At 50.0% G+C, this 20,503-nt stretch overlaps 1 protein-coding gene across 9 annotated transcripts in view; it reads left to right on the forward strand.

Annotated features, from left to right (window-relative positions):
- The window catches only part of GTF2IRD1 (GTF2I repeat domain containing 1), a 93,740-nt gene that overhangs the window by 23,699 nt on the left and 49,538 nt on the right, over nt 1–20,503 (forward strand). For all 9 annotated transcript variants that reach the window (XM_084764564.1, XM_084764567.1, XM_084764565.1 and 6 more), the window contains exons 2-3: nt 18,055–18,183; nt 19,626–19,767. In XM_084764564.1, the coding sequence (XP_084620690.1) occupies nt 18,061–18,183; nt 19,626–19,767 (265 nt within the window). In that variant the 5' untranslated portion in view covers nt 18,055–18,060. The remainder of the gene's footprint in view (nt 1–18,054; nt 18,184–19,625; nt 19,768–20,503) is intronic.

Here is a 20,503-nt window from a genome sequence, read left to right on the forward strand (position 1 = left end):
GACTCACTTTGTAGTCCAGGCTGGCCTCGAACTCACAGCAATCCGCCTGCCTCTGCCTCCCGAGTGCTGGGATTAAAGGCGTGCGCCACCACGCCCGGCTCAAGGCTTAGTCTTTATAACTCTCTCCGTAGATCCCTTCTCTCTGCCTTTCAAGGCTGGGGTTACAGGTGGGGGCCACGGTGCTTTTAGGGATCCCCCTCTCGCTCCTCTTGTTCCTCCTGCACGCACTTCAACCACAGAGCCATCTCCTTAAATATTTATCTTGTAAAAAAAATGTATGCATGTATTTGTATGAAAAGTTATGCATGTGTTTGTATGCGTAGATGTGCAGGCTGGAGGGCAAACTACAGTGTCATCCTTAGCCACTGACCACCGTGGTGTGTGTGTGTGTGTGTGTGTGTGTGTGTGTGTGAGTGTGTCCATGGCACTGGTGTGAAGGCCGGAGGACATTCTAATGGGTGGCTCCTCCGTTCTGTTCAGCTTGGAGTCAGGGTCTCTGTTGTTTTTCCGGTGTTCTCCAGGCCAGCTGTCCCTCAAGCTTTCCAATTCTCTTCTGCCTACCTGTCCACCGAAGTGCCGGGGTTCCAGGCAGACATGCTACTGTGTCCCGCTTTTGTACATCTTTTCTGGTCAGGCTTTTGTGGCAAGAGCTTTTACTCTCGGAGCCATCTCCTTGTTCTCTGAGACATAATCTCCGCTGGCCCAGGACTCATCAGTTAGGCTAGGCTGGCCAGTCAGAGAGCCCTGGGAACCCATCTGTCTCCTCCACCACGCCTAGCTTGTTGTCACATGGGTGCTGGAGATTGTACTCTGATCCTTGCGTGGCAGAGTCTTTGCAGGCTGAGCCACCTTGCCATCTCCCTCACCCCCACCGTCTGACTTCTCAGGCCAGGGTTTGACCTGGCTTTGAACTCTGTGTAGCGTGAACCTTCACACCTGGACTCTTTCTTCATCATGTCGACATCCAGTGCTGGTGTTGCGTGGGGCGGAGGTTGGGCTGCCTATCTGATGCATTTTCCAGTAGACGGGGCTCCAGGGAACAGACGGGGAGGAGTGCTGAAGTCACAGTCCTGAAGGTTGGTTTCTCTAAAAGGCTGTCCCCTTGAGTATGAAAGGGTGTCGGAATGCTGAGGCAGGGGCATTGGAAATTCAAGGCTAAGCCAGGGCTATACAGTGAGATCCTCTTTCAAAAATCTATAGGCTAAGCCGGGGGCGGTGGCGCACGCCTGTAATCCCAGCACTCAGGGAGGCAGAGGTAGGCGGATCTCTGTGAGTTAGAGGCCAGCCTGGTCTACAAAGTGAGTCCAGTAGAGCCAGGGCTACACAGAGAAACCCTGACTTGAAAAACCAAAACTACTACCACTGCCACCAACAATAATGTATAGGCTGTGGGGCTGGCTAGATGGCTCAGAGGGTGACAGTGTATGACACCAAGCCTGACAAACTGAGTTGGACCTGCCTGGTGGAAGGAGACAGTGACTTCTGAAAGTTGTCCTCTGATCTCCACATACTTGATGTTCCATTCCCTTCCTCCAGTATTCTGATAAATGTAAAACTGAATTTCAAAAATAACCATGGCCTGAAGCAGGAATTACCATAACGTAGAGGCCATCCTGGGCTACCTAGGGAGGTATTGTTTCAAAAGACAAAACCAATCCATGTGTTATAGATATAGCGAAGTGTTAAGAGTATCTGCCTAGAATCCCCTAACAAGAGATGGCGGGCGTGGCTCAGTGGCTGAGCGCCTCCCTAGAATCCCCCAGTGAGGGGCTGGGGTGTGGCTCAGTGGTAGAGCACCTGCCTAGAATCCCCCAGTGAGGGGCTGGGGTGTGGCTCAATGGTAGAACACCTGCCTAGAATCCCCCAGTGAGGGGCTGGGGTGTGGCTCAGTGGTAGAGCCCCTGCCTAGAATCCCCCAGTGAGGGGCTGGGGTGTGGCTCAGTGGTAGAGCACCTGCCTAGAATCCCCCAGTGAGGGGCTGGGGTGTGGCTCAGTGGTAGAGTCCCTGCCTAGAATCCTTCAGTGAGGGGCTGGGGGCATGGCACAGCGATGCACACTGGCCTATTAAGAACAAATCCAGGATTCTTTCCATACTATCAAAGGAAAAGAAGAAAAAAATTAGAGAATTTGCATTTGCAAGTGACTTAGAGTTTGCTCACAGGAGTCCTGGTATGACTCTGTGTAAGGATGCAGAGATCTTGGGACATAGTCTGTCCCACTGGACCTTCATGGAGGTGGTTGGAATAGGGGCCCATTTGTCTCTGAGCAGCAGGGACACTACGTGAACATATTTAGTGTTGAGAGATGGTTCTCTTTCTTTCTAAAAATAATTTTATTATTTATGTTTATTTGAAAGTTGAGAGAGAGAGAGAGGGTGTGTGTGTGTGTGTGTGTGTGTGTGTGTGTGTGTGTGTGTGTGTATGTGTCAGTGTGTCAGTGTCAGTGTGTTTCACTGTCAGAGGTCAGAAGACAACCTCCGGCCATTCCTGAGTTGAACTCAGGTCATGGGGCTTAGTGACATGTGCCGTTACTCACTGAGCCGCCTCAGTGGCCTCAGAGCTTGTTCACTCCAATTCATCTTTTCCTTCTGCTTCCTTTTTTTGGTCCACACTGCCCTTCATGGGCGATGACCTTGAACTCTCGACTTTCCCCCCTCCGCCTCCCAGGTGCTGGCATTGGAAGCTCGAAGCAGCTCCCCTGGATAAGAGGTGTTTTTCTAAATTGGTTGAAATTTTCTTTTCCACATCTTATTTACCAACTTGGCTAACTAAGGAGAGGAAATATGAGCTATTGTGACTTTGGCCTTATTTTTCTCCCTGAGCCAGCCTGCACATAAACGGAGCCAGCCTCTCCTGGAGGACAGAGACCATCTTTCGTATTTACTGTAGTCTTTCATTTTTGATTTGTTTGTTTGTTTGTTTTGTAGCTCAGTGCTAGAGCACTTGCCTAGAACCCCCCTAGTGAGGCGCCCGGGGCGGGGGGGGGGGGGGCGCGCAGGGGGGGAGGGGGGCGTGGCTCCCATATGTGTGTCATGCGTGCACGCAGAAGCCAGAGGACAACTTGTGAGAGTCAATTCTCTCCTTCTACCATGTGGGTCCCTGGGATCAAATACAAGTCATTAGGCTTGGTGGCAGGTACCGTCACCCACTGAGCCATCTCACTAGTCCCTGGGTTGCTTTTACAAGGAAAGGTCTCTTACTGTCTATCTTAGCTTAAGCTGATCTGGAACTCACAATCCTCCGACCTCTACCTTCTGAGTGGTGGGATGATAAAAAGTGTGTGTCACCTGAGAGATCCTCTTTAGAAGGCCCTGGTAAGTGAGTCCCCCCAAAATAGAAGCCGATGCTAATGGGGTGATAACGTCCAATCAACCTGAGCCATTCCCGGAGAAGATTAGGGCTTCCTTGTGTTGTGGGAATACCGGCATCTCCAATCATTCTCCCAAGGTGGTGTGGGTGAATTCGGAACCTCAGGAGCCAGAAACCCTGAGAGTAGGTGGGCCCCTTCAGAGCCAGCTGTGGGCAGTGGGATGAGTTTAAGAGGTACCTGCCACCAAGCGTGCACATTAAGTGTTTGGGCTCATATCTTAGTTGTGGTCCTCGTCTGGAGTCATGTGGCTGTCTGTAGAACTGAAATGCTAAGCCAGGTGCACTCCTCTGGTCCCAGCTCTCTGAAAGTTGAGGCAGGAGGAAGGGATCCTGTTCAGGGGCAGTCTGGGGGACCTTATCTCAAACCTGGCCATACCATACTGGAGATGCCTGAAACTCAGCAGGGTTGGACCTGGTTAGTACTTGGATGGGAGTCTCCATCTAAAAAGATATCTTCGATGCCAGGCATAGTGATGCTCACCTTTATCTCAGCACTGGGGAGGCAGAGGCAGGCAGGTCTGAGTTTGAGGCCAGCCTGGTCTACAAAGCAAGTCCAGGGCTGTTACACAGAGAAACCCTGTCTTGAAAGACAAAAACCAAAACCAAAAAAAACCAAAAACAAAAACAAAAACAAAACCCCAACAACAACAAAAAGATATCTTTGAGTTAGCAGTAGTGGCCCACACTTTTAATCCCAGCACTCAAGAGGCAGAGGATCTCTGTGAGTTTGAGGCCAACCTGGTCTACAAAGTGAGTCCAGGACAGCCAGGGCTGTTACGCAGATAAACCCTGTTTTGAAAAACCAAACCAAAACACAAAAACCTAATACACAGATACATACATACATACATACATACATACATACACGCACGCACGCACGCACGCACGCACGCACGCACGCACACACACACACACACACACACACACACACACTCATGCAGATCTCTAAGGAGTCCAGAAGAGGATGCCAGATGCCCCAGACCTGGAGGTACAGGTGGCTGTGAGTCAAACAACATGGATTCTGGGAACTGAACTTGGGTCCACTGCAAGAACTGTACATACTCTTGATCCCTGTGTCCTCTCTGTAGCTTCTCACCCTTTTATTAAAATTTTTTCTTTCTCTTTTTATTTATTTATTTGATTTGTATGAATTTTTTTTTCTGCATGAGTATATGTGTGTTGCATGAGGGTCAGAGGTGTTGTGTCCCCCAGAACTGGAGTTATAAAGATAAATGGTTAGGGGCCACCATGCGGATGCTGGGGACTGAATCTGGGCTCTCTGTAGGAACGAATGTCTTAGGCCAGGCGTGGTGGTGCACGTCTGTAATCCCAGCAGTCGGGAGGCAGAGGTAGGTGGATCGCTGTGAGTTTGAGGGCGGCCTGATCTACAAAGCAAGTCCAGGACAGCCAGGGCTACACAGAGAAACCCTGTCTTGAAAAACCAAAAAATCCTACCCAGATCTAGCCAATGGACAGAACATTCTCCACAGTTGAGTGGAGAGTGGGGTATGACTTTCTCACATACTCTGGTGCCTCACCTTTGACCATGTCCCCTGGAGGGGGAGACCTGGTGGCACTCAGAGGAAGGATAGCAGGCTACCAAGAAGAGACTTGATACCCTATGAGCATATACAGGGGGAGGTAGTCCCCCTCAGGAACAGTCATAGGGGAGGGGAATAAGGGGAAAATGGGAGGGAGGGAAGAATGGGAGGATACAAGGGATGGGATAACCATTGAGATGTAACAAGAATAAATTAAAAAAAAAAAAAAGAATGAGTGTCTGAGCTGCTGAGCCATCTCACCAGCCCTCCTCACCTTGTATTTAGAGACAGAGTCTATTATTAAGACCTGGGGCTCACCAATTAGTCTAGGCCAGTAAGCCCCGGAGACCTGCCTATCTCTGCCTCTGGGTACCCACAAACCCAGACTTTTACCGGGGGATGCTGTGGGATGAACTCCAATCTGGATGCTTGTACGGAAAAACCCTTTACCAACTAAACCAACTTCTCATCCCCTCAAAAGACATCATAACCCAACACTCAGGAGGCAGAGGCAGGTGGATCTCTGTGAGTTCAAGGCCAGCCTGGTCTACAAAGTGAGTCCAGGACAGCCAAGGTTGCACAGAGAGACCCTGTCCCGTAAAACCAAAAACCAAAGACGTCTTACATGATAAGCCAAGCAAAGGCCTGCGGCAGGGTGGCCCAGTAGGTAAAGACGCTTGGCTGCCAGGCCTGACAGCTTGAGAGATCAGTTCCTAGAATCCATGTAGTGAAGCAAGTTGTCCTGTGACCTCCACAGGTGCACCATGGTGTGTGTGTGTGCGTGCGCGCGCACGCATAAATAATGCAATAAAAAACTGAAGCTAAACTCAGCAGGCTGGGTGTGTTAGTACTGAAGAAAAAAAGGAGGAAGTGAGCTGAGTCCCAACGTTCGCCTCTCTCTCTGTGTTTGCCAACTGCGGATGGCACGTGACCATCCTACCACCATTATGGGCTGTATTTCTGCACATTGTGTGTCCAATTAAATCTTCCTTTCCTTGCTCCTTGTATGGTATTTTATTTTATTTTATTTGGTATGGTATTTTAATTAGTCAATTTTTGTATGTAGCCCTGGCTGGTGTGGAACTCCCGCTGTAGACCAGGCTGGCTCTGCCTCCCTGGTGGGTACTGGCCTTAAAGGCGTGGGCTACTACTGCACCCAGCTTGTCTGGTATTTTATCAAAGCCAGAAAAATAATACCATTTCTAAGCCGCTATGTTCTAATCACCACCAATGGGGAGCAGTGAGTCTTTTGGAGGTTGCCTCAGGTGTGTGTGTGTGTGAGGAGGGGGGAGGGGGAGGAGAGAGGGAGGGAGAGAGGGAGAGAGGGAGAGGGAATATTACTATGTAGTCCAAGCTAGGCTGGATCTCTTTTGAGACAGGATTTTTCTGTGTGACAGCCTTGGCTGTCCTAGACTCACTTTGTAGACGAGGCTGGCCTGTAACTCACAGTAATCCACCTGCCTCTGCCTCCTTCCGGAGTGCTGGGATTAAAGGTGTGTGCACCAGGCCCAGCTAGGCTGGAATTCTTACTAGACTAAAGTGGGACTTGCTACGTAGCCTAAGTTGGCCTGGAGCTTGCAGCAATCTTTCTGCCTCAGTGTCGTGAGTGTTGGGATAACAAGTGTCAGCCATCATGCCTTGAGATATTTTTCTTTTCTTTTTCTTTTTTCTTTCTTTCTATTTTGTTTTTTTGTTTTGTTTTGTTTTTCAAGACAGGGTTTCCCTGTGTAGCCCTGGCTGTCCTGGACTCGCTTTGTAGACCAGGCTGGCCTTGAACTCACAGCAAGCCACCTGCCTCTGTCTCCCGAGTGCTGGGATTAAAGGCTTGCGCCATGCAAATGTGAATCCTTTTTTAAAAATATTCTTTTTAAACTTATGTGTGTTTTGACTACACGTACGTATGTGCACAACATGTGTGCCTGGTGCCTTCACAGGTCAGAAGAAGGTATTAGAGTCTCCAAAACTGGAATTGACAGATGGTTATGAACCACCATGAAGGTGCTGGGAACCGAACTCGGGTCCTCTGCCAGAGTAGCAGGTGCTCTTGACCGCGGAGCCACCCGTGTGAATCCATCCGTCATGGTTACCTGGCCTGTTTCCTACTTTAGACTCTCGTGAACAGCGCTGCAGTGAGTAGAAATGTGGAAGTCTCTCTGAGAGTGTCTCATTTTACTGTGATATCAGGAAGGGTCCTAAACCTGGTGTAGACCCCAAGAAGATGCCCACTAGCCCTCTGTCCAGTGTTTAAGAGTCTAAGCATATTGCTCATGTCTGTAGGGGTATGTGCTTTGTGCACACGGCAGAACCTAGTACACGGGAGACCTCTCTACCTTGTTGTCCAGGACAGGGCACAAAACAGGCTTTGGGCTCTCTGGCTGTCAATGAAAATGGACTCTGTGTCTATTATGGAGTGGATGCAGCAGGAGACAAACTTGTGGTACCGGAACTCAAATTCAGGACCTTAGGAATACTAGGCAAGTATTCTACCACCAAGCTGTGGTCTCTTAACATCTTGCTGTGCTGCTGAGGATGCCCTTGAGCCTCTCTGTTTCTCCTGCCTTCACCTGGAGTGACAGAATTTAGGCATGCACTGCCATGTCTGGTCCTTGTGGTGCTGAGGATGAAACCTGGGCCACTGCGCATAGGCAAACGCGCAGCATCCGGCAGCAACCAGGCGTGGTGGTAGCGGTGGCACACGCCTTTAATCCCAGCGTTTAGGAGGCCGAGGCAGGCGGATCTCTGAGTTCTCGGACAGCCAGGGCTATGCGGAGAAACCCTGTCTCCCTCCCCAGCCCCCGCCCCCTTCCCCCAAATAAAATGATCGTCCCTGCTGGCCCCAGCAGACAGGAGTTGCTGGGAGGCAGGGCTCTGGAGGACTGTGGCCATTTCCCCCAGCTATGGGAATCCAAGGCCTTGGGCAATTCGATCCCCTCTAGGCAGCCCGTAGGACAGGAAATGGGGACTGTGGGTTGCCAGGAGAAAACAACGTTCCTCCCCCAGCCAGGACGGGAGACACTGCTTTTTGTTTGTTCTCTCGGGCTTCTTTTTGGAGAAACACAAGCATATGGTGGCGGCTGGTGCGGAGGCAATGTTTGGGTAGCGCGCGTGCTCGACTTTGCCTTTTGCGCGCTCGCCTGTAAGTTTTCTTCCCCCACGTTGCCTCCACCACCTGCTCATCTGGTCCACGGGACAGTGATACTGAGTCAGAGAACCTTTCCTGAGGTCCAGGGGGGGAAAAAAATCTATATTTCTCCAGGGGCTCGTGTGAAGTTTCCAATGGGGGAAGAGATTGAGAAATGTTAACAGCCGACTCAGACCTGCAATTTGCGTAGTTCTGAGCCACTGAAAAGCCCATGTGTCGTCCTGGGGCCTGAGGACGGGAGGAGGCATGGGCACAGTGCAGGAGCCTGTCAGATGGTCCTGAGGCCGCAGCAAGAAGCACAAGCCAGACCCTTCTTGGGACTACAAGCATCTCAGATTTGCTTTTTCCTTGGATTTTGGAATATTCCTGTCCAATCATGAAATATGTAGGGGACGGGACTCGAGTCTGAACAAGAAATTGGTTTCCGTTGCAACCCTGCCTAGTGCATGCAGCCTGAAGGTAATTTTATTTTTTAAATTTTGATTTTTATTATTTTTAATTATGCGTATCCGTATGTGTGGGTCTGTGCACATGAGAGCAGGCGCTGTGGTAAGCCAGAGGCTATGGGAGCTAGAGGCACAGGTGGTGAGCCACCCAGTGTAGGTCCTGGGATCTGAACTTGGGTCCTTTAGAAGAACAGTAATTGTGCGCGGCAGTGGTGGTGCACATCTTTAATCCCGGCACTCAGGTTGCAGAGACAGGTGGATCGCTATGAGTTCGAGGCCAGCCTGGTCTACAGAGTGAGTTTCAGGATAGCCAAGGCTACACAGAGAACCCCTCTCTCTCGAAAAACCAAAACCAAAACAAACCAAACCAAAACAAACTGCTCTTAATCATTGAGGCTTCTCTCCAGCCCTGTGATTTAAAAACTTTTTTTTTCTATATTACATTTTTACTTGTTTCAGGGTGAGGAGGGGCAAACATATGCTACACAGATTATAGGAGGTGGCTCTTGCTTTCCAACCTGGGGGTCCCAAGGATTGAACCCAGGTCGATAGACGTGGTGCTGGTTGTCTTTACCTGCTGAGCCATCTTGCTGGCTGGTAATTGGGTTTTTATACTGTTTACTTTATTTATTTTTCTTATTTTTGGTGTTTTCTTAGGGTCTTAGGTAGTCCATGCTGGCATTGAACATGCTATATATCTATGGCTGGTTTTGAGCTGTGTGTGTTTGTGTGTACACGCGCGTGTGCGAGCACACGCATGCAGAATCATGTGTGTGCATGCTGAGGGGTGTGTGCGTGGATGTGTGAGTACAGGTGATGTTCAGAAGCTGCTACTGAGGTGTCTTCCCCAGGTGCTTTTCCACATTATAGTTCTGAGACAGGGTCTCTCACTGAACCTGGAGCTTGCTGGTTTTGTTTTGTTTTTGTTTTTGCTTTCCTAGTATGGCTGGCTAGGAAACTTCTGGGATCTGTCTGTGTCTGCCTCCTAGAGCTGGGATTAGAGGTATATGCTGCCATACCCAGTTTTGTTTTTTTTAAAGATGTATTTATTATTATGTATACAGTACTCTGCCTGCATGTACACCTACAGGCCAGAAGAGGGCATCAGATCACATTACAGATTGTTGTGAGCCACCATGTGGTTGCTGGGAATTAAACTCAGGACCTTTGGAAGAGCAGACAGTACTCTTAACCTCTGAGCCATTTCTTCAGCCCCTTTGTTTTTGTTTGTTTGTTTGTTATTTATGGAGGCTGGGAATCCAAACGCAGGTCTTTTGTTTATACAGCCTGCAGTTTACCCACTGAGCCACATCCCCAGGCCCCCGGTTTTGCACTCTTGAATACAGTAGTATGCCATTATACCCAGCTCATTGGTTGCTTGCTTGCTTGGTTGATATTTTTTGAGACACATCTGATATTACTCAGGCTGCCCTTGAACTCCCGATTTTCCTGCTTCTAGAGTCTTGTACGTTCATAGCCGTGCAGGGTCTAGACCTCACTCTGTAGACCCTGCTGGCTTTAGGCTTAGGCTGGCCCCTCTAGCGTCTCCATTCTGAATCTGTCATCCTGTCCATCTTTTTTTTTTTTAATGTATTTATTGTATATGAGTGCTTTATCTACAGAAGAGGGCATCAGATCACATTACAGATGATTGTGAGCCACCATGTGGTTGCTGGGAATTGAACTCAGGACCTTTGGAAGAGCAGGTGGCACTCTTAACCACTGAGCCATCTCTCCAGCCCCATCCTGTCCATCTTAAAGGTAATTTTTGTAGGGTTCTTTCCTCATGCCTCCATAATGTTACAAGAGGCCAGGGTGGAATTCCCTTCTTGTGGCATCCTAGCCCTGCTCAAAGTGTTGGATTCTAGAGCATTTCGGATTTCGTATTTCGGATTTCAGATTATGGAGGCTCAACCTATTAAACACGGTACCTCGAGACAACAGAGTGTAGAGTCCCGTTTGTGGAGGCCAGACGTTCAAACTCATTGCCTTGGCAGGGTGCAGCTCCCTGCGGAGGGTCAGGGAGAATCACTCCTTGCCTTTGTCAACCTTTGGCAGTGGTGGCATGCCTTCGCTTGGGGCTGTGTGTGGTTAGTCAGTTGTTTGGTACTGTGACAAAATACCTGAGGAACTTTTTGAGTGGAGGAAAGGTTTGTTCTGACACACGGTTTCTAAGGCTTGAGTTTATGGCCAGCTGGCTCCTTTCATTTGAATCTGAGATGAGGTAGAGCCTTGTGATCCTGGGAGCATATGGTAGGGATGGAGGAGGAGGAGGCTGCTTGCCTTATGGCAGCCAGGAGCAGAGAAGAGAGATGGAGAAGGAGAGGATGGTGGGAAGAGAGGCAGAGGGAAAGGAAAGAAATGGATACACCCATCAAAGTCCAGTCCCCAGAGACCCGCTTCCTCCAACTAAGCCCCACCTCCTATTGACCCTTTCAGCAGTGACCTCAACGGGTCATCTGTGGAGCGCCCTCATGATCCAGTCGCTTTTCGGTAGCATCACCGTCTAGGGGTGAAGCCTTCCGCAGACAAGCCTTTGGGGAGACACATCACTTCTAAGTCAATGCACCATGTCATTTTGTCTACATTCAAAACTACCCCTACCACCCTCCCGCCCCCCTCGTGGCTTGGAACTTTCTGTATAGACCAGGCTGGCCTCAAGCTTACAGAGGCCCCTCTCTGCCTCCCAAGCACTGGAAGGAAAGGCGTGAGTTATCCTGCTTGGCCCTAACCAGAGCCAACTCCTCTGTCTTATCTTCAAGCTGTGTGGCAGATGGATGGGGAGGTGATGGCGGCTGAAATCTCAGCACTCAGGAGGCAGAAGCAGGCACGTCTCTGCGAGTTCGAGGCCAGTGTGGTCTACAGAGTTTTAGCTTCAGGACAGCCAGGGCTACAGAGGGAAGCCCCAGCTCAAAAACAGAACAAAACAGTCACAAATGGACTGTTACTGTAGTTAAATAGGTTGAGTTTTCCCAAAGCCCTGGGCTTTATTCCTAGCACCACGTAAACCAAGTTAGAATCCTAACACGCTGGATCTGGAGGCTATTTTTTAAGATGGAGGCTTTCTGTGTAGCCTAGGCAGTCCTGGAACTCATTGTGCAGATCAGGCTGGTGTTAGACTCATAGAGATTTCTCTTTTTGCTTCTGCCTCCTGAGTGCTGGGATCTAAAGTGTTGAGTGTCGCCTGGTGCAGTGGCACAAGCATGTAATCCCAGCACTTGAGAGGCAGAGGCAGGTGGATCCCTGTGAGTTCGAGGCCAGCCTGGTCTACAAAGTGAGTTCAGGACAGCCAAGGCTACACAGAGAAACCCTGTCTTGAAAAACCAGAGAGAGAGAGAGAGAGAGAGAGAGAGAGAGAGAGAGAGAGAGAGAGAGAAGGTGTTGAGTGTCACCATACCTGGTTTACAAAAGGTATTAGTGTTCATGAGACATGTACCTGGGCTTAACTGATCTGGAACTTGGGACAGAGCTGAAGACACTGAGATTGCCCCTCCCTCCTTCGGTGCAGACAGAACAGGGTGAGCCTTGGGGCCATCTGCCAACCCTGTACTTCCTTGGCATTGACTGTCTTGGCTTTGGGCCCCTCAGGTGTCCTCCCTTCTGTGGCTCCGCCCCTGATCTCTGTGCTGTATTCCATCGAGTCTTCTGTTCTTCTCCTGTTTGGGGATGTACTTTGTATTTTTGTTTTGCTGCGTTTATTTGTGGTGTGAGCGTGCATGCATTGCACCTGCCCGGGCACACAACATGCAGAAGCCTAGTGAGACATTGAGTGTCTGTCTCCATTGCTGGGAATTTGAACTTGGCTCCTCGTGCTTAAGGAGCGATGTTACTGCCCACTGAGCAGTCTCCCCCTAGCCCTGCAGGTTGCTGTGTGTGGCCAAGGGTGGTCGTGAGCTTCTGATCCTCCTGCTTTCACTTCTCAGACGCTGGGATTACAGGTGTGCTCCACCATGCCCGGCTTAATGTGGGCCTGGGTTTGAACCTACAGCTTCCTCCATATTGGGAAAGCGCTCTACCAACTGAGCCACATCTCCATTTTTTTTTTCTTCTCTTTAATTTTAATACCCATTCAAGGGTGAATTTTTTTTTTCTCCCCGAGACAGGGTTTCTCTGTGTAGCCTTAGCTGTCCTGGACTCACTTTGTAGAGTCAGTTGTCTCCTACCATGCAAATCCTGGGGGTCAAATATGGGATTCTGGTGGCAGGTGTCTTTACCCACTGAGCCATCTTGCCAGCCTTGCTTTCCCCCCCTTCCATTTGGCCCTGCTTTTACTAATGAATAACACTCACACTTCTGTGCTCCTAAAGTACCCGGGCCTGGGGCTTCTCTTGACTCCTACCTCCATAGCGTGGAGTGCCTCCATTGGATTCTTCTGGAGACACAGGGTCCTATAAGCCTACCTAGCTGGGACCAGGATTTAGGATAGCCCACAGCCCAGCTCTCTTCCATCTCCCCAGTTGTCCGGCTCGGAGTCCCTGGTTCTCCTAAGTACATTAGGACCTTGGCCAGAGAGAGTCAGGGCAGTCTGGGGCGAGCTGGAGGTCAGGAGTGCCAGCTACTGCTGCTTGCCTGGCTATGATTTGATTTGGGGCTGGGAAGCTGGGAAGCTGCCGACCCAGAGTTTTTCTGGGAATGGCCCAGGGGCTCAAAGGAGTAGCTGGCTGCTGTGGCTGTAGGCCTTGGCTGTGCAGGAAGCCTTGGGCTCCCAGGCAAGCACACCTCTTGGCTAGGAGTGAGTACAGTTATTTAGCAGACACCCCGTCTTCCCCCACCCCCGGTGACCTAGGGCCACAGAATGGCCAGGACAAAGCTACGAGCAGCCTTTTTATTCAATGTGTCCCTATTTGTGGCCTGTCACATCATCCTTCAGTGGTGTGATGTGCCCTGGATATCTTTTTCTGTTTGGCTGGTTTGGTTTTTTGGTTTTTCGAGACAGGGTTTCTCTGTGTGTAGCCTTGGCTGCCCTAGACTCACTTTGTAGACAGTGCTGGCCTTGAACTCACAAAGATCCGTCTGCCTCTGCCTCCCGAGTGCTGGGATTAAAGGCATGTGCCACCACATACTGCCCACTGAATATCTCTTAATAATACAGATTTATTTATTTATTTATTTATTTATTTATTTATTTGAGACACACTCATTATGGAGCTCTGGCTGGCCCGAAACTTGTTATGTAGACCAGGTTAGCCCTAAACTCATAGAGATCTACCTGCCTCTTGCCTCCCAAGTACACCATTACATCTAGCTGGTTTTTATTTTTGTTGTAACTTGTTTTGAGACAGGGTCTCATAGCCAGGCTGTCCTCAAGCTCACCATGTAGCCAACGATGTCTTTGAATTCCTAATCATCCTGCCTCTATCTCTCAATGCTTGGAATTATAGGTGTGTTCCACCTGGCTTGGCTTGCTTATTGAGTTATTAATTTATTTTGTGGTGCTGGGGATTCTAGGCAGGTGCTCTACCACTGAGCCACACCTCAGCCCCTCACTGGGGGATTCTAGGCAGGTGCTCTACCACTGAGCCACACCCCAGCCCCTCACTGGGGGATTCTAGGCAGGTGCTCTACCACTGAGCCACACCCCAGCCCCTCACTGGGGGATTCTAGGCAGGTGCTCTACCACTGAGCCACGCCCCAGCCCTCACTGGGGGATTCTAGGCAGGTGCTCTACCACTGAGCCAAAACCTCAAACCCCTTGCTGAGGGATTCTAGCAAGTAGTCATATACTCATTCCTCTTCTTTAATCTTTTGTTGTTGGAGACAGAATTTCACTAAGTTTATCAGGATGGCTTGAACTCAGTCTGTAGCCCAGGCTGTCCTTGAACTTGAAGTGTTTCTGCACCCCTTAGCCATCTGAGAAGCTAACAAGTTGGCCAGTAGGCCCTGCTAAAACCATTTAATTTTTTCTACATTTTTTTGGTTATTTATTTTGGTATGTGTAGGGGTGTGTGTGTGTGTGTGTGTGTGTGTGTGTGTGTGTGTGCGCGCGCGCGCGCACCCCACCACATGGTTGTGGACATTAGAGGACAACTTCCAAGAGTCAGTTCTCTCTTACCTTGTGGGTCTGGGGGGATCAAACTCAGGTTTTTAGCAAGCACCTTTATTGGCCCTAAAACCAATTTCCTCCCTTCAGCCCAAGAGCAGATCTGAGCCAGTTCTGGGTCCAGAGCTATTCTCTAGTCTGGTTTAATGATCTGACGTTTCCTGCTGAGGTGCTTTCTTACCCCTCATGGTACCTTATAGCATCTGCTGCTGCCTTGAGTTCACAGCACGTTGCAGCCAGATTCTGTGTCTTGGGTTCGGTGCCTGGCCTACCCATCAAACGCACACACTGGTCAGTGAGTTGGGTCCTGAGGGTCAGCCATGGTGGGTAGATACAGCTTGGCCCTTGCAGAGTTTACAGTCTAGGAGTCAGTTGTGGTGGCTGTAAACATCGAAGGCTGTGTAGGCCTGGAGGCCCTGCCACCTGGCTGTTTCCTACCCCACCCAGCCAGCCTCTAGAATCCTTGCTGACAGGTGGCAGACAGGGTGTGGAGTCTACAGATCTATCCATGGGTGACACTCCCAAGCCACAGGGCCTTAGGGCCCTTGGGGAACAAGCCCAGAGAGTGCCCTGTCCCTGCCTCCTGCATCCTTTTGCTTGCGCTAGTGACGGGCTGGTGCTTTCAGACGCAGTATGTGTATGTGGGACCCCCTTCGGTTCCTAGAGACGGTTCTGGAAGAACAGGATCAAGCCAGCCACCAGCAATCAGCAACCTCGCCTTTGGATTAAGGCTGCAGCAAACCAAAGAGGCCTTTAAAGGAGGAGCTGTGAGGAGCCCCAGTCAGTTGGAACAAAGTCCTTTCTTGGGGAACCTGTCGTTTGAGGAAGTGTCCTGTGTCCTGTTGTGGCTGCACCTGCTCCAAGTCCATGTCCCACATCCAGGAAGTAGAGTCAGGCTTCAGGCAGTGGCCTTGATCTGGGAGCTTGTGACCAAGCCCAGAGGTGTGTACAGAACTGAGGAGGGCGATGCCCAGCTAAGCCGTGGGTGAGGCAGTCAGGCGCCTTTCCAACAGGGCTGGTTATAGGGATGTGGACCCAGGCCAGTAATCTCAGTACCTGACAGGTGGAAGAAAGGAAGATCGAGAGTTCAAGCGGCCCAAGCTTCAAAGTAAGGCCTCGTTCAAAAGGTGTGGGCAGCAGGGAGCCATGGAGGGTGTGGGAGCAGGAGATGGCTGTGGCTAGAGTTACATCCGTGCAAAACGCTGGCAGTTAGGACCTGTCTGGAAGTGTAGTGTCACGGTGTCGGGCTCACTTTGGTGATGGATTGAATACCTAGGGGACTGTTCCTTGGGCCACAAGCCTCAGCTATGTTGTGTTACACTGTGAACCCAGAGATCGCGTCCTGGGAAAACTTATTTCTCGTTGTGGTGTGGCTCAGCCCGAGCACATACCTTTAATCCAAGAGCTTTCTGTAAACAGGATTAGATAAAGTCAGCCATAGGTCAAGAGGCGGAGCAGACAACCAGTTGACAGGAAGTGAACATAAGGAAAAAAAATATATACGTAAAGAGATGCACAGGAAGTAGAAAGGAGGGGCATTCAGTTTGAAGGGTTTTTAAGACAGTGAGGAGAAGGGGCTTTTTCCTTCTGGGACATCGGCCGAGTAGGACAGTCAGTCTGGGTGCTTTCTCTGCCTCTGTGAGCTAGCAGGCTTTCACCCCAGCATCTGGTTCCTGAGTCTTTAATGGTAAAATTAAACCTTTGGGATTTTGTTTAACCAACCATGTTGCAGTTGTTTGCCTTTTGATGGAGAGACATGACCATATGTCTGCCCCAGGAGGGCGTTGACAGCAGACTGAAGGAAGAATTCTATCCAAGGCTAACTTGCTGAATGAGTGAGTGAGTGAGTGGTTATTTACAGAATATGGCTGTCTTAGTTACTGTTTTTATATTGCTGTGAGGAGAAACCATGGCTAAGACAACATATGGGGGGGACGACTTTTTTTGTTGTTGTTTTGTTTTGCTTTTTGTTTTTTGAGGCAGGGTTTCTCTGTGTAGCCCTGGCTGTCCTGGACTCACTTTGTAGACCAGGCTGGCCTCGAACTCAGTGATTCCCCCTACCTCTGTCTCCCAAGTGCTGGGATTAAAGGTGTGCACCACCACACCCAGCTCTGGGGAAAACATTTAATTGAGGGCTTGCTTACAGTTTTAGAGTATTAATTGGTTCCTGGTCATCATGGCAGAAGGCAGACAGGCGTGGAACTGGAATCAAAGCTGAGAACTTCATATCCTGGTCCATGGGGAGAAAGCAGAGAGATACAGGGCCTGGCATGGACTTTTGAAGCATCAAAAGTGACACACTGTCTTGTTAGGAAGGCCACACCCACTCCAACAAGACCACACCCCCTAATCCTTCTCAAACAGTTCTCCAGCTGGGCATAAAGCTATGGTGGTCCAACATACAGGCCTGTGGGGGCCATTTTCATTCAGACTGCCATAATGAGTGAGGGGTTATATGCCATAATGGGGGCGACTCAAAGGCGCCTACATCACCAAAAAGCCTACCTCAGCATAGTTGATGCTACCCACAAAAAGTTGCATCTCTTGGGGTGCTGGAGAGTTGGCTCAGTGGTTAAGAGCACTGACTGCTCTTCCAAAAAAAACCCTGGGTTCAATTTCCCAGCACCCACATGGAGGCTCACAATGGTCTATAACTCCAGTTCCAGGGGATCTGTCTCTCTCTCTCTCTCTCTCTCTCTCTCTCTCTCTCTCTCTCTCTCTCTCTCATACACACACACACGCAGAATACCAGTGCATATAAAATAAAAGTAAATAAGTCACTTAAAAAAATTGCATCTTTGGAACTCCACATGAACTGCAGACAGCTCTACAAAAGAGAGGCCAGGATCCCTGCCTCATTCCTTGACACAGAATTGCTCTCTGTACCTTTAAGCATTGGGAGAGGCCTTGTGAATCTTACAACTCTTACAGCTTCCTGAGCTTTGTGAATTTCTGAGTGTTTTTTTTTTGGGGTGGGGGGGTTTGGTTTGTTTGTTTGTTTGTTCGTTTGTTTTTTCAAGACAGGGTTTCTCTGTGTAGCCTTGGCTGTCCTGGACTCACTTTGTAGACCAGGCTGGCCTCGAACTCACAGGGATCCGCCTGCCTCTGCCTCTCAAGTACTGGGATTACATGCGTGTGCCACAACGCCCGGCTGAATTTCTGAGTTTTACTGGGTTTTATAAGCTTCCTGCACCTTATGAGTTTCCTGAGCTTCCTGAGCTATGTAAATTGCTTTGTCCTTGAGTCTCAGGAACTTTCTCTATGAGGGAATGTTCAAATTCTCTGAGAATGTTGCAAACAGGAGGAAATAGTTCTATATCATTCATTTGGCTCTCTGTGTGCTGCTGTCGCCTGGCCTGTGAAGGCTCACATCCCTATCTTACCTTTGAGGCCCTTGAGTGATGGGAAGGAAGGCCACCTATCAATCTGTCCCACCTGTGAAGTCCAGGTGACCCTGGGAGCCAGATGTGCCTTACTGCGTGTCTATTACCCACTGTGTCCTCACTCTTTTTTCTAGGTGACCATGGCCTTGCTGGGGAAGCACTGTGACATCCCCACCAACGGCTGCGGGTCTGAGCGCTGGAACTCCACCTTCGCCCACAAGGACGAGCTCATCAACAGCCTGGTGTCCGCCTTAGACTCCATGGTGAGTGTCTGGCCAGGTGGGAAGAGGGCCTGAGATCCAGGTGGGAGACCTGAGAGGTGATATCCATCCAAATCTCTTATTCCTGGGGACTGGAGAGATAGCTCAAGTGTTAAAGTGCTTGCCTTGTAACCATGAGGACCTGAGTTTGATGCCCCAGAATCCAGAATCCAGATTTTAAAAAGGCCTAGGGTCTATGCGTGCATCTTGCATGTGTGGATACGTGTGTTGTACCCATGCATGTAGAGGCCACAACTGCACCTTGGGTTTCATTAATCATCAGGTGTCATTTACCTTGTGTTTATTTTATCTCTGTTTGTTTTAACTTGTTTGTTGGAGACAGGATCTCACTCTGTAGTTCAGGCTGACCTGGAACTTACCGTGTAGCCCGGGCTTGCCTCAAACTCTATGGCAAGCCTCCTACCACAGCCCCCCTGAGTGCTGCAATTACATTCCCAACTAAGGCATCTAGTACTTAGATTCTTCCGTCCACGTTCTACCCAGGCCCAGCCCTGCTTAGCCTCTGAGATTAGATGAGGCCAGGCCCATTAAGGGCGGGATGTCTGTAGATCACCTGGTTTTAGTTTGTGACAGGGTCTCACACTGGCCAGAACTCATCGAGTGGACTAGATTGGATGGCCAGGGTGGCCCCAAAGAGCCTCCCGTTTCAGAGTCCCTAGTGCTGGAATTGCAGCTGCATGCCTGCCATTATCTGGCTTGGTCATGCGCTCACACAAGCACATGCCTCTACTTGATTATCCTGTGTGTTGTTCACGTCCAGAATCTTCCTCCGTCGCTCTCTTACATACTGAGGCAGACACTGCACTTAAATCCAGACCCTGAGACTAGTCTAGCTAGCCAGCTCGATCCTAGAATCCCCTGCTTACACCTCTCAATTGATGGGATATAGGAGGACTGCCACAGCCACACACCACCACCACCCCCCCCCACCCCCCCACCCCGCATTTTTGTAGGCACTGGAGATCCTAACGTTGGTCCTTAGGCTTCTGCCGCAAGTAATTTCCTCACTACCAGCCCCACACAACCTCATTCCCAGCCCTTTTCCCATGATCCTATGGGAATCAAACTCAGGTCTTGTGCTTGAAAGACAAGCCAAGTTACCCACCCGGCCATCTTGACAGTCCTGCAAATAGAGATTCTTTTCCTTTAACTAGGATACTGAAGTTCTACTGTCACACTGTCCAGAAGCAGGCTGCATGGTCCCCGTTTTTAACAGTTTAAAGAGGGCTGCCGCTACCCTGTGTCCCAGCTCAAAGTGGCCGGACTGAGCTAGGGGGGCTCACCTCTCATCAATAGCCCTGTCTGTAGCTCGGGCTGGCCTGAAGTGCTTCAGGCTCAAAGAATAATGGGTTCCAGGCAAGAATTGCCATGCTGGGTTCGAGACTGGTCTTGATTTACCTCACACGCCTGCCCCTCTCCCACAGTGCTCTGCACTTTCCAAGCTGAACACGGAGGTGGCCTGCGTGGCGGTGCACAATGAGAGCGTCTTCGTGATGGGCACCGAAAAGGGAAGGATGTTCCTGAACGCGCGGAAGGAGCTGCAGTCAGACTTCCTCAGGTTCTGCCGTGAGTACCCTACGTTCTCTATGCCCAGGGTGTCCCCCCCTCCCCCCCAGGCTTTGTCCAGCCCAAAGAGCCTGGTGGAGGAACAAGGCCACACCTCCTAATCCATTAAAGAATTTGTCACTCCCTAGTAACCCAGCATTCAAATTTAGGAGTCTATGGGGGGTCATTCTTTTTGTTTTGTTTTGTTTTTTTTGTTTTTTTGAGACAGGGTTTCCCTGTGTAGCCTTGGCTGTCCTGGACTCACTTTGTAGACCAAGCTGGCCTAGAACTCACAGAGATCCTCCTGCCTCCGCCTCTCAAGTGCTGGGATTAAAGGGGTGCGCCACCACTGCCCCGTTCACGGGGGTCATTCTTATTCAAACCACTGCAGTGTGAATAGTTCAAGGGCAGGACTCCAGCTCTCAGACCTTTGCTCCTTCAAAGTAGAGATACACTGGTTTGCCAGGGGTTGGGGAGGGGGTTATGGGTGTCTATGGACACCCAGGACACTCAGGGCATCAGCTATTGTTGGTTTTGTTAGTAGTTTTCATGGTTTCCTGGGCCTTATCCCTAGGATTAGCCATGTGTGTGTGTGTGTGTATGTGTGTGTGTGTGTGTGTGTGTGTGTGTGTGTATCTGGGGCATATAGCTGCTCCTGTACTGCCTCAAAGGTAATGGGTGTGCAAGGGTCCTGTAGTCCCTCCCAGCCTTCCGAAGACATTGTGCCTATTTTTTTCCCCCAACAGCCAGAAAGAGT

Source organism: Acomys minous (genome assembly GCF_964271855.1).
Source record: "Acomys minous genome assembly, chromosome: 16".
NCBI lineage: Eukaryota > Metazoa > Chordata > Mammalia > Rodentia > Muridae > Acomys > Acomys minous.